The sequence below is a fragment of the Salmo trutta genome, chromosome 13, assembly GCF_901001165.1.
Source record: "Salmo trutta chromosome 13, fSalTru1.1, whole genome shotgun sequence".
In the NCBI taxonomy this organism is placed as follows: domain Eukaryota; kingdom Metazoa; phylum Chordata; class Actinopteri; order Salmoniformes; family Salmonidae; genus Salmo; species Salmo trutta.
Genome location: NC_042969.1, coordinates 57,974,558 through 57,989,096, shown reverse-complemented (window position 1 = coordinate 57,989,096; position 14,539 = coordinate 57,974,558). Strand labels below are relative to the sequence as shown.

General features: G+C 43.6%; 2 protein-coding genes across 4 annotated transcripts in view; one reads left to right on the top strand and one right to left on the bottom strand.

Annotated features, from left to right (window-relative positions):
- Positions 1-290: 290 nt before the first annotated feature.
- daw1 (dynein assembly factor with WDR repeat domains 1) lies at positions 291-9,185 on the top strand (the record flags this gene model as incomplete). The annotated part of the gene is given in 6 exon segments (XM_029772816.1): positions 291-397; positions 510-612; positions 1,707-1,821; positions 2,183-2,259; positions 8,198-8,360; positions 8,656-9,185. Coding segments are annotated over 6 exon segments (600 nt in total), but the record flags the coding sequence as incomplete, so codon positions are not given.
- Positions 9,183-14,539, bottom strand: part of LOC115206163 (A-kinase anchor protein SPHKAP) — a 44,897-nt gene continuing 39,540 nt past the window's right edge. For 2 of the 3 annotated variants that reach the window (XM_029772813.1, XM_029772815.1), the window contains 4 exons: positions 14,290-14,373; positions 13,510-13,559; positions 10,883-11,091; positions 9,183-10,767 (listed from right to left, as the gene is read on the bottom strand). In XM_029772813.1, the coding sequence (XP_029628673.1) occupies positions 10,615-10,767; positions 10,883-11,091; positions 13,510-13,559; positions 14,290-14,373 (496 nt within the window). In that variant the 3' untranslated portion in view covers positions 9,183-10,614. The remainder of the gene's footprint in view (positions 10,768-10,882; positions 11,092-13,509; positions 13,560-14,289; positions 14,374-14,539) is intronic. The other variant, XM_029772814.1, reaches the window with a different exon arrangement.

Here is a 14,539-nt window from a genome sequence, read left to right as displayed (position 1 = left end):
CTCTACCCTCCTCTCTACCCTCCTCTCTATCCCTCCTCTCTACCCCTCCTCTCTACCCCTTCTTCTTCAATTATTCCTACATTAGTCATGCTGGTGAATATTGTGACTTGAGCACAAAAAGGCAAATGTGTTCCTCAAACTGAATTGGATGAAATTATGCAATTTAGTTTTTTCAAAGAAGAAAGAATGGCTTGTTTACTTGACTGTGCTTTCGTTCGCTCACTCTTTCTCTCCCTCTCCCTCTCTCTCTCTCCCTCCCTCCCCCTCCCTCTCTTTTCTTCCTCTCTCAGGGCCACTCAGCAGAGATCATCTCCTTGTCGTTTAACACAGTGGGTGACCAGCTAGTCACTGGCTCCTTTGACCACACTGTTTCTCTGTGGGATGTTCCATCTGGGAGGTGAGAGCCCAAGTGTGTGTGTGTGTGTGTGTGTGCGTGTTTGCGTGTCCATCCATGTGTGTGTTTGTGTCCGAGTCTAACCACCATTAACACCCTCCTATCATTCTACCAGGCGTGTCCACACACTGATAGGCCACAGAGGGGAGATCAGCAGTGTTCAGTTTAACTGGGACTGTTCCCTCATCATCACCGGCTCCATGGACAAAAGTTGTAGGGTGAGCTCTCACATCCTCTCTCACATCCCACCTCACATCATGTCACATCTCCTATCATCTCTCTCACATCCTACCTCACATCATGTCACATCGCCTATCATCTCTCTCACATCCTCTCTCACGTCCCATCTCACATCATGTCACATCTCCTATCATCTCTCTCACATCCTCTCTCACACCCTCTCTCACACCATGTCACATCTCCTATCATCTCTCTCACATCATGTCACATCTCCTTTCATCTCTCTCACATCATGTCACATCTCCTTTCATCTCTCTCACATCCCATCCGACGTCATGTCACATCTCCTATCATCTCTCTCACACCCTCTCTCACACCATGTCACATCTCCTATCATCTCTCTCACATCATGTCACATCTCATTTCATCTCTCTCACACCATGTCACATCTCCTATCATCTCTCTCACATCATGTCACATCTCCTTTCATCTCTCTCACATCATGTCACATCTCCTTTCATCTCTCTCACATCATGTCACATCTCCTTTCATCTCTCTCACATCATGTCACATTTCCTTTCATCTCTCTCACATCATGTCACATCTCCTATCATCTCTCTCACATCATGTCACATCTCCTTTCATCTCTCTCACATCATGTCACATTTCCTTTCATCTCTCTCACATCATGTCACATCTCCTTTCATCTCTCTCACATCCCATCCGACGTCATGTCACATCTCCTATCATCTCTCTCACGTCCCATCTCACATCATGTCACATCTTCCGTCAACTCTCTGACACCCTCTCTCTCTCTCTGGTAGAGACTCCTATCTCTTTTAAGCTCTGCATCATTTAATAAGGAAAATTAAATCCTTTAATTATTCCAAGATGAGTCACGCTCGCTGGGTAGTTGTGTGAATTATTCACGTGGTTGCATTCCTAAAGAGAAGATTGTGAAGAGGGGAAAAGACCACCATTGTGTTGTTACAGCACTTACCAAGCTAGTTGTCTGTTTTAAATGGCTTTTAAAAATAGATTCATTATAACATTTGACATTTTGACATTGTGTGTGTTTGTGTCCTTATGTGTGTGTGAGTACCGGAATGTGTGTGTGTCTATGCTTCCCCAGGTGTGGGAGGCAGCGAGTGGGAAGTGTATGGCCACACTAGCAGGCCATGAAGACGAGGTGCTGGATGTGTGTTTCGACTACACCGGTCAACTCATAGCCACCGCCTCGGCTGACGGTACGACCGCAGAGATGCTTACCTTACTAATGGTGTTCTATTTAATTACGTGGGTACCTCGACCTCTCTGCCGTTTCCATGATTGTTCAGTCCAGGAACTTTGTATTGACAATGTCCCAGGCACTAAACAACTATATCCGTACTGTACCCAGCCCAACCACCCCTATTTTACACTGTCATGCCAACCCAAATCGTACTGTGGTGGCTTGAATATTTATTTTTCACATTGTCCTTTCCAGCACAGTTCCAGCAATTATAGTGTATGACTAACCAGGCCAGCTCAATTTAATTCCTTTAATTTTAAGGTTCAACTTCACTCACCGGATGATTTGAGAAATCAATATTTCCCCCTGACTCTTAGGCACAGCGAGAGTGTACAGCGCTGTTAGCTACCAGTGCATCTCCAGACTGGAGAGCCATGAGGGAGAGATCTCCAAGGTGAGTCACTGAGACAGGTAAGGGTTCAAACAGGAACCAAAATGCCCCCGCTCTCTCTGTCTCTTTTGTCTGCCTGGGAGCATCCGTCAGACTCACAAGGGGACAGGACTGGACAGGAGGGAAGAGGACGGCGGTCTGCTTGCCGGGGGGATGTTTCGGTTGCAAGGTCAACCACGTTTTGACGATGACAGAGAGAGACATGACCTTGAAGGTGTGTGTCCCTAAGACCAGAGCGTTCAATAAATATTTTCCTGGTCTACCTATAGGCTGATTCCTGCTCTACCTATAGGCTGATTCCTGCTCTACCTATAGGCTGATTCCTGCTCTACCTATAGGCTGATTCCTGCTCTACCTATAGGCTGATTCCTGCTCTACCTATAGGCTGATTCCTGCTCTACCTATAGGCTGATTCCTGGTCTACCTATAGTCTGATTCCTGCTCTACCTATAGGCTGATTCCTGCTCTACCTATAGGCTGATTCCTGCTCTACCTATAGGCTGATTCCTGCTCTACCTATAGGCTGATTCCTGCTCTACCTATAGTCTGATTCCTGCTCTACCTATAGGCTGATTCCTGCTCTACCTATAGTCTGATTCCTGCTCTACCTATAGGCTGATTCCTGCTCTACCTATAGGTTGATTCCTGGTCTACCTATAGGCTGATTCCTGCTCTACCTATAGGTTGATTCCTGCTCTACCTATAGGCTGATTCCTGCTCTACCTATAGGTTGATTCCTGGTCTACCTATAGGCTGATTCCTGCTCTACCTATAGGTTGATTCCTGGTCTACCTATAGGCTGATTCCTGCTCTACCTATAGGCTGATTCCTGCTCTACCTATAGGCTGATTCCTGCTCTACCTATAGGCTGATTCCTGCTCTACCTATAGGCTGATTCCTGCTCTACCTATAGGTTGATTCCTGGTCTACCTATAGGCTGATTCCTGCTCTACCTATAGGCTGATTCCTGCTCTACCTATAGTCTGATTCCTGCTCTACCTTTAGGCTGATTCCTGCTCTACCTATAGACTGATTCCTGCTCTACCTATAGGCTGATTCCTGCTCTACCTATAGGCTGATTCCTGCTCTACCTATAGGCTGATTCCTGCTCTACCTATACGCTGATTCCTGCTCTACCTATAGGCTGATTCCTGCTCTACCTATGCTCTTATTCAAAGCAGCCCTGTTAAAGTCTCACTTCCCAAGTTTTTCTGCCTAGCGACTGTGATTCCCCCTTCCCCCCGGTAGTCTCATTTGATTCCCTGTAATGTTACACCTTGAGACCTTTAATGTCAGACCTTGGATGTTTTATTAATAAAACACCATGACATAGTCGGTCCCTGCTCACTGTGTAACTGCATTAGCCACGGCTGTATAGAGCCACATGTGACCTGGGCCTGTATTGTAGGTGACCAAGCTGTGACCTAAATGTGATTGTGATCTTATCAGCCTCTGACATTTGACAGTTCTGCCAGTGTACATGTGTGTACATATTTGTTAGTGTGTGTGTACGTGCCTGCATGTTGTGTGTGTTTGTCACTTGGAGCCACAGCCACTAGGGGCCCGATTCAGACTTAGGAAATGTACTCCTTTCTTACACATACCTTTCCTACGCACTTCTCAATAGTTGGATATCAGACTTACCTTATGCAGATGCGTAATGGGCTTCGCAGGCGTGGTTAACATTTATTAAATCACTGGAAACCCTCCCACTTGCTGGCCAACCGTTTTTCTCGTGGAGTTTTCATTCAATAGGATTTTCAGTACATTTATCTAAATCCATGCCTTTGTACCTTTAACTAGAATTTGTTTTCCTTTTCAGCAAAAATTGGTAGATTGAAAAATATTCTGATATTGTATATTATTAAGGGTTAGGAAAGTATTTATGAATAATAAAAGAACAGCTTTGGAGAGCCTTTAAGCAAAACATCCTCACTAATCATAGAACTGTACGAACCCTACACCAGGCCCCATGTTTAACCTGCTACGTGTGGTCTGTTCCATAATGATTCTAATAGGCTACATGTCCTAAATTACTGTACAGCGTTAGCCTAATATGATCCAGTAACACTAGTGACCCTCAGGAACAACTACACAGACGTCACAGAGGAAGGAAAGGTCAACTAACGACGGAATGGAATGATGCAAAATTTAAGGAAACTAACACTAAAGTCAGTGTATGTGGGTATAACTGACGGTGGCTACCGATGTTGGCTAATTTTAACATGAAACAAATTGTAAAAAATACAGTGAAATGTCTGGGTGTATGATTAAAACATTTTCATATGGTCTCCACATTTCAGCTATATGTCCAGCATTTCATAAACTTCACGGTGGAAAAGTTAATATACATTTTTGTCATTTAGCAGACACTTATCCAGAGCGACTTACAGGAACAATTAGTGATAGTGCCTTGCTCAAGAACACATCGGGAGATTTTTCACCTAGTAAGCTAGAGGAATTGAACCAGCGACTTTTCGGTTACTGGCCTAACACTCTTAACCACTCGGCTACCTGCCTATATATTGATATGCTTTAGTTTGTTGCCATATGACTGGTTTTACATTTGGCTCCAACGATCATAAGGTAAAATATATCTAAAACAATGATAGGTTGCTCAACCTTATTCATCATTTCATTGTGCATAAAGGTGGTGGAATTATGAGGGAGTCAAGGTCAGAATACGGCGTATCTGTAGACACCTCTGCCACATTCGTTTTGTTTTATTTCCAGCCCAAACGAATAGGGGGTGAATAGCATGTTATTCTCATGCTTAAATTCAAGGTCAGAATACGCTTAGAGAGAAAAGTGCATAAAAAGGGAATTATGTTCCAATTTAGCGCACTTAACTCGGGTCGCAATCCCCCCTAGCTGACTCATTGGGCTGCCTGTCTTGTGTCTGTTTACTGAAAGCCATCAGGGCCCAGCCTCGGTAATAGGCTGGAAGGAGGATGATTTCACAGGATTATGACACTAATCTCTCCCTAACAGGACACCTCTCTCCCCTCCCTCCGCCTCTTAACCGCTGTGTCAATCTCTTTTTTCATCACTCTCCCATTATTTCTGTCTCTGTCGGTCCCTGTTTTTACTTTCATTCTAATTTCCACTGTCATCCCTCCATCTCCCTCTCCCCACTCTTTGTTGTTTCTTTCTTCCTCTCATTACAAGGGGTCAGATTTAATCGGCAGAAGCTGACTTTTTCTTAAAGGTCCAATGCAACTGTTTTTATCTCAATATCAAATCATTTCTGGGTAACAATTAAGTACCTTAGTGTGATTGGTTTTCAATTAAAATTGTAAAAAAATTCTTAGCAAAGAGCAATTTCTCAAGCAAGAATTTTTCTTGGACTGACTGGGAGTGGTCTGAGTGGGGAGGGGAAAAAGGAAAACTAGCTGTTATTGACAGAAGTTTAGAACTCTCTTTCTTATTGGTCTATTAACTAATTTACTGCCTGGCAGGCCAAAACTCCATCCCACCAAAACAGACTGAAATTTCATGCGGTCTATTGAAACAGCTCTTACACTAAAAGGGCATTATCATCATTTTCACAACTTCACAGTATTATTCCAACCTCATAGTGTGGAAATATATAAACTCAGCAAAAAAAGAAATGTCCTCTCACTGTCAACTGCGTTTATTTTTAGCAAACTTAACATATGTGAATATTTGTATGAACATAACAAGATTCAACAACTGAGACATAAACTGAACAAGTTCCACAGACATGTGACTAACAGAAATGGAATAATGTGTCCCTGGGGGTCAAAATCAAAAGTAACAGTCAGTATCTGGTGTGGCTACCAGTTGCATTAAGTGCTGCAGTGCATCTCCTCCTCATGGACTGCACCAGATTTTCCAGTTCTTGCTTTGAGATGTTACCCCACTCTTCCACCAAGGCACCTGCAAGTTCCCGGACATTTCTGGTCGAGAATGGCCCTAGCCCTCACCCTCCGATCCAACAGGTCCCAGTCGTGCTCAATGGGATTGAGATCCGGGCTCTTCGCTGGCCATGGCAGAACACTGACATTCCTGTCTTGCAGGAAATCACGCACAGAATGAGCAGTATGGGTGGTGGCATTGTCATGTTGGAGGGTCATGTCAGGATGAGCCTGCAGGAAGGGTACCACATGAGGGAGGAGGATGTCTTCCCTGTAACGCACAGCGTTGAGATTGCCTGCAATGACAACAAGCTCAGTCCGATGATGCTGTGACACACCGCCCCAGACCATGACGGACCCTCCACCTCCAAATCGATTCCGCTCCAGAGTACAGGCCTCGGTGTAACGCTTATTCCTTCGATGATAAAAAAACCGACCATCACCCCTGGTGAGACAAAACCGCGACTCGTCAGTGAAGAGCACTTTTTGCCAGTCCTGTCTGGTCCAGCATTTGTGCCCATAGGCGACGTTGTTGCCGGTGATGTCTGGTGACGACCTGCCTTACAACAGGCCTACAAGCCCTCAGTCCAGCCTCTCTCAGCCTATTGCGGACAGTCTGAGCACTGATGGAAGGATTGTGCGTTCCTGGTGTAACTCGGGCAGTTGTTGTTGCCATCCTGTACCTGTCCCGCAGGTGTGATGTTCGGATGTACCGAACCTGTGCGGGTGTTGTTACACGTGGTCTGCCACTGCGAGGACGATCAGCTGTCCGTCCTGTCTCCCTGTAGCGCTGTCTTAGGCGTCTCACAGTACTGACGTTGCAATTTAATGCCCTGGCCACATCTGCCGTCCTCATGCCTCCTTGCATGCCTAAGGCACTTTCACGCAGATGAGCAGGGACCCTGGGCGTCTTTCTTTTGGTGTTTTTCAGAGTCAGTAGAAAGGCCTCTTTAGTGTCCTAAGTTTTAATAACTGTGACCTTAATTGCCTACCGTCTGTAAGCTGTTAGTGTCTTAACAACCAACGGTGCATGTTCATTAATTGTTAATGGTTCATTGAACAAGCATGAGAAGCAGTGTTTAAACCCTTTACAATGAAGATCTGTGAAGTTATTTTGATTTTTACAAATTATCTTTGAAAGACAGGGTCCTGAAAAAGGGACGTTTCTTTTTTTGCTGAGTTTAGATATGTTTTTTTACTGCACTCGCTCATTAAATGAAAATAATATCTGTAGAATGAATGTCATAGAACCAAATATTTCTAAAAACATAAATTAATTGTTTTGTTGATTAAATATGCAGGAAAGAATATAAAAGAGTCATTGTTATGGCATTGAATCATCTGAACAGAATCCATGAGTCTACTCATGACCATTCACTTACTCCATCTTCTTCTGCCTCATCCTTCTATTTCTCTTCACTTTTTCCTCTCTTTCATCGTATCCTCTTTTCTAAAAATGTCACACCTCTGCTCTCCTCTCTGTCTCCTCCAGGCTCCCCCCGTTCCTCTTTGCTCCCCCCTTCTCTCTCTCCTCAGTGCCCTCTCGCTCTCCTCTTTGTGCTCATTCCTTTTTCCCTCGCTCTCCTCTGTATTCTGTCAGTGTCACCCTCTCCCAGAGTTCTATTTCCATTTCCTGTCTGAAGCCTGCTCACCACCCTGCAGCGTGAGGCTTTTAATAAAAACACACTTTACTTTTAGACAATGTAGAGCCAGCATCATTTAATCATCCCAGCCCCATGTTCATTTCTTCACCTCACTGTGTGCTTGTAGATCTCTCTGAAGTCTGTCTATGTGTTCCATTGGAACCATTCCTCCATAACAAATGCCTGGCAGACCTCCAAATGCCTAACAGACCTCAATTTACAGTTAATAGCCTTTTAAGAATATAGTGCTGACATGTGGAATGTTCCCCATGCTCTGCTCATTTGGTGGTTCCTATCTACTCCTGCACACTTCCTCATCAGTGCACACTCCATCCAGCCATTCACTCCATCACTCCTTTTCACTCTCGTAACACACACACCCTTATGTCAATTTCAACCTCCCCTTCGTCTCCCTTGCAGATCTGTTTTAATGCTCAGGGCAGTAGAGTTCTGACGGCCAGCGCTGACAAGACGGCTCGCCTGTGGGATGTCCAGTCTGGCGTCTGTCTGCAGGTTCTGGAGGGACACACGGACGAGATCTTCTCCTCCGCCTTCAACTACGAGGGTGACACCATCATCACAGGTAATATGTACCCTCTATCAGGGCTGGGGTCAATTCCATTTCAATTCAGCATTAAGTTAGCATTGAGAAAAATGTGAATTTCAGTTTACTTCCTGAATTGTCTGAAATGGAATTGATCCCAACTCATACCTAGTTAAAATGTAAATATGTCACTGCAACCTCTTCACAGCCAAATAAGCATCATTTTTTTCTCCACTCACAAACACTTTATCAAGGTTCAAATGAACAGGCCATAGCTGGGTGCGGTGAGCTACCTCCTTTTCATCCACCTGTCCCTGTCTTCTCTCTGCTGCAGGCAGCAAGGACAACACCTGTCGCATCTGGCGCTGACCCGTCCTATGGTCAGTGGTCAGTAGGGTGTGTGAGGAGGCGAAGGCCATCTGTCCATCCCCCAAAAAGAAGATGACTCCAACAGGGCCCTGTTTGAAGATGCCCTTCTTGGAAGTTATCACTGACCCAACGTATGTGACCTCTAACCTCCTAGTTGCTGTGGAGTAAGATTCAGTAGAACGGATAGCTTTGGTGAATGAATTTGGTCCCACTGTCATTTTACTATGTAGCACTGTCTACACAGACAGTTTAGCGCTGTGGATGCGTCCCAATGGCACCCAATCCCTATTAAGTGCACTACTTTTGAGCAGGGCCTATAGGGCTTTGCGGCCTGCATTCACCAGTTAGGATTTGACCTGGACTGGTCACTTTTGGTCCTCTGTCATGTTCAGTGTTGATAATCAGTGTTTATTTGTGTGTTAATTGTAGAATGGGCTGGACGGAAAAATGTTTTCTCTACCCCTCTTTGCTCAATAAAGTCTATTCATGCTCACATATTACATGGATTTATTGATCTCAAAAGATAAAGATACATTCAGTTTCTACAGCAACAGAGTTGAATTGTGTGCTTTTTAATGCCAACGATTTAACACTAGAGTACTACTACGCAGATAAAACCTGACAAACCAGATTCACGTACAAATTAGACACTACAAACCTTCTCTGTCTTTCTGAAAGTAGTAAAAATGAAATGATAGAGAGCAGTCTTTCTACCCCAAGGTGCAGCAGTTCAAGAATCTACAATATGTACAGCTATCCAGAATAAACAATTCTCAAAGAACATGAAGAACGACAGATTACTTACATAAGAACGACAGATAACTTAAGCAGAGTTCAAAGTTACAACAGAAGTAGACAACGTTGGCCGATGTAAACGACAACTATGTTCATCTGGGTCCGTATTCACAAAGCATCTCAGATTAGGAGGGCTGATATAGGATCCGTTTGGTATGATTACCAGAACAAGGGGGGGGATCTGATCCTAGATCAGCATTCCTGCTGTGAGACACATTGTGAATACAGGCTCTGGGCAACTGTCAAGTGGAGTAGTGCACACCTATGTTGCTGTCAGCAAATACCAAATGAAACGATGGCTGCTGTCTGACAGTCTCTTCAAGATAGCTACTGTACATTAAAACATCATCTGGTGTCTTTTTGAGTTCGATTGGTTGAGGGAATGGTGTACAGTGTTCTACTGGTGCCTTGTTTGTTGTGTGTGTGTGTTTATGTTGAATAAATCCATCATTTATAAATGAACACATCAGATTGTGAAAATGTAATGTATAGGATATATAACAACTAAAGGAATACAAATTCTGCAGGCTAGAATCTCAGATGGCTGATTTGTTTGCACTAAATAAATAAGGCCTACATCCCAAACTGATGCTGGGTTTTCCTTGGGTTCGTCTAACTAGGGACCGTGCATCAGAAAATGAGAAACATGCTTATCTTATTAAAGGGAGACGTGTCTGCTCACTGCAGCCTAATGAAAGTCCTCAGTCCCATAAGGTGTGTATAATATCACGGGTGTGGTGGGGTTTTGTTGTTGCCTGGAAGCCCGACCTGTTTGGGCTTCAGCCAGATCTTCTACTCCTCGTTGTCCATTGACCATAGGAGTTGGTAAGACAGCACAAACTAATCTGGGACCAGTAAAGGGTTTCTATCCTAGTAGCCAGACCTGTTGATGCTTTAGCCAAAACTTCTAAGCGTTCCTTGTCATGGCTTACGTCCCAATTAACGAAAAAGGAATTGGCTAAAGCACAAACAGATCTGGCTACCAGGCTAGGGGTTTTTCATGATTCGCACTCCGTGTGCTAGGAATCATTAGGCTTGATGGTGGGGTTTGATGCATGGGGGGGTACACATTTGGGGACATTGGCTGGTGTGTGTGTGTGTTTGTGTAGATGGGGGGTGTTGGTAGAGCCTAGTGGGTCTCCAGTAGCCAGTCGAAAAGACTGGACTGAGAGCTGCCTCCTTCCTCCTCTTCCTGGTGGAGCTTACAGAACTGGATGATAGCGCTGAAGAGATCTCCGATCCTCCATGCCTTCTGAGACACCAGCTGCAACACCCTCTGGAACTGAGACATCACACTCAGCCAGATTACCATGCTCCTTGTGCACTACACAAGACATGCACATAACAGAGTACAACACACACACACACACGTAGGGGCATAATCAGAGTCTGTGTACCTGGATGTGCTGTGCTGCACCCACCTTCGACGTCCTCCTGTCTTTACACTTCCTGAAGTAGACGGCATGCAGGCCCAGCTCGGAGGCAGCGATCCACTGCAGGGCCAAGCGCAGCTCTGAGTCCACACACTCTGGATCCAAGTCACAGTTGACTACCAGAAGCTCCCTGTGGCTGCTACTGCCCCCTACTGTCCACAGTGAGCTGCCCTCTGCAACACACACAGGAAATACATCACGCCCACTTTCTGTATACGTCAAGCTCACTTTGTGTAGTTTCAATGCCAAAGCTACGCCGAGGTCCGATGGCACATTGGATGGATTTGGCACTAAATAGGTTCAACTTAGGTTGGGTAAAGAGGGCTTGATACCATCAATGTTGGGGAGTAGTGAAATACATTTAGTTCAACTTTTGAATTACATTTTTTAATAGCTTGGTGGTAGTTAAACTCAATTAGAATCTTGGTAGTGTTTTTAGTAGTTCATTACTTTGCCATTTAGTGGTATAGCTAACTACTGGAACAAAACACGACTTTTTTTTGCGCAAATAAAATATGGGTGAAGTAGGCAAGAATTGACTTTCTTTTTCGGCATCAGACCTGCCTAATTCTAACTTGAAACACTTCTTGTGTGCCTAATTCTCACTTTTTGTGTTTAATAGGCTAAATTACACATTATGTTAACATCTGACTCCAGAGTGAACAGTTCTTGCAATTTTAAATTTATTTTTCTGTAATTTGTTCTTGCAATTTAACATTTCAGATTTAGATATATAGTACCGGTCATAAGTTTGGACACACCTCAAGGGTTTTTCTTAATTTTTACTATTTTATACATTGTAGAATAATAGTGAAGACATCAAAACTATGAAATAACACATAGAATCATGTAGTAACCAAAAAAGTGTCAAACAAATGAAAATATATTTTAGATTTGAGATTCTTCAAAGTAGTCACCCTTTGCCTTGATGACAGGTTTGCACTCTCTTAGCATTCTCTCAACCAGCTTCATGAGGTAGTCACCTGGAATGCATTTCAATTAACAGGTATGGCTTGTTAAATGTTTTTTGTGGAATTATTACTTTAAAGACATGAAGGTCAGTCAATGCGGAAAATGTCAAGAACTTTGAAAGTTTCTTCAAGTGCAGTCGCAAAAACCATCAAGCACTATGATTAAACTGGCTCACATGAAGACCGCCACAGGAAATGAAGACCCAAAGTTACATCTGCTGCAGAGGATAAGTTCATTAGAGTTACCAGCCTCAGAAATCGGCAATTAACTGCACCTCAGATTGCACCTCACAGAGTTCAAGTAACAGACATCTCAACATCAACTATTCAGAGGAGACTGCATGAATCAGGCCTTCATGGTCAAATTGCTGCAAAGAAACCACTACTTAAGGACACCAATAATAAGAAGAGACTTGCTTGGGCTAAGAAACATGGGCAATGGACATTAGACCGGTGGAAAACTGTCCTTTGGTCTGATGAGTCCAAATTTGAGATTTTTGGTTCCAACCGCCGTGTCTTTGTGAGACGCAGAGTAGGTGAACGGATGATCTCCGCATTTACTGGTTTGCACAGTTAAGCATGGAGGAGGAGGTGTGATGGTTTGGGGGTGCTTTGCCGGTGACACTGTCAGTGATGTATTTAGAATTCAAGGCACAATTAACCATCATGGCTACCACAGCATTCTGCAGCGATACACCATCCTACCTGGTTTGTGCTTAGTGGGACTATCATTTGTTTTTCAACAGGACAATCACCCAACACACCTCCAGGCTGTGTAAGGGCTATTTGACCAAGAAGGAGAGTGATGGAGTGCTGCATCAGATGACCTGGCCTCCACAATCACCCGACCTCAACCCAATTGAGATGGTTTGGGATGAGTTGGACTGTAGAGTGAATGAAAAACAGCCAACAAGTGCTCAGCATATGTGGGAACTCCTTCAAGACTGTTGGAAAAGCATTCCAGGTGACTACCTCATGAAGCTGGTTGAGAGAATGCAAAGCTGTCATCAAGGCAAAGGGTGGCTACATTGAAAAATCTAAAATATATTTAGTTTCTTTAACACTTTTTTGGTTACTACATGATTCCATTTGTGTTATTTCATAGTTTTGATGTCTTCATTATAATTCTACAATGCAGAAAACCCTTGAATGAGTAGGTGTGTCCAAACTTTTGACTGGTACAGCAATTTCTCACGAAGTAGTTAAGGGATGTAGTGAACTACTTTTTCTAAGTCACTTTAGTTAAGTAAGCTATATTTTTATTAAGGGTAACTTTATTGAAGTTTAACTTATTCCAGTGTGAAGTAATTTGTAGCTTGGTAAACTATATTTTCAGTGTAGCTTCCCCAACACTGCATACAATGCCGCTATATTGAACTAAAATGTTTAACTGGCACCACAGCAGAGATAAAGCAGTGATATATTTACGACATTTGAGTTAGAATATTCATAGAATATTGAGTGTGTAGAGATCTTACAGTGAAGAGGTTGTGAAGAGGCTGAATAGAAGTTATTGCGAAAACAAATGAGAACAAAGATGAGACAGTAGGGGAGACAGAGAGAGTTGAGTGATGTAGTGTGTGTGTGTGTGTGTGTGTAAAACAAGGTGACACTACTCACCGTTTACGTTCTCCTTGCTCTCCCTTAGGTGACCCTTCTCTGCCTTCTCACTGAGGACAGAGAACATGACCATTAAGACAATACAGTAGGTCGCGTTCTGATTTTTTCACATTCTACCCTTAGACCAGATTTACTAAGCATCAGTTTTTTTTCAGTATGGGATAACACTCTAAAAACAAAGGAAGAAAAAGGAAAATGTCATATTTTTCACCTTTCTATCAATCTTAATCCTTCTCCATACCTATTTGTTCTGTCCTGAATGTTTAATTTCCTTAACATTTTTGGGGGGGCAAACACTTATTTAGTCTAGCAGTGGGCGTGAATTTACTTACTCCCTGTCATGGATTTAAAAACATTTAATTAGTGTAAGCATGGGGTAGCTAGCCGGATGGATCATCCACCACATTTCCTACATCGGTTGAGCCACAGTCTTCCCTGTGGTTCAGTTGGTAGAGCATGGTGTTTGCAACGCCAGGGTTGTGGGTTCGATTCCCACGGGGGGCCAGTACAAAATATAAAAAAAAATGCATGAAATGAAATGTATGTATTCACTACTGTAAGTCGCTCTGGATAAGAGCGTCTGCTAAATGACTAAAATGTAAATGTAAAATGATCTCTTCATGAGGTGGTGAACAAGTACACACTTCATTACCATGGTAGAGACTAGAGAGAATCAGACTGGAGCCAATGAGACTGCATTCTCCTGTTCAAAGGGCCTTGTTTAAAGCCTCAGCGCTGTGTTGTAGGAGTGTTTGCATGTTGTTAGGAGTTATCAGCTACCTGTTCACTGTGCTCTGACTGGGGATGTCAGAGAAGCCCTCCAAGTCTGCCAGACCCAGGCTAGATGTGCTGCTGTTCCCGTTCCTGCAAATCCAAACAGAACCAAAACTCATATCCTGTCTCTTGAAAGGTGACACAATCAGTGACTTGTGAAGGGAACAATAAGGAGCTGCAGTGAAGCGAGCAATGTTGTTCATTAGCTGGTGATTAACATAGAAAGAGCAGCTGCAGGGTGGCTGGGCTGGCAGAG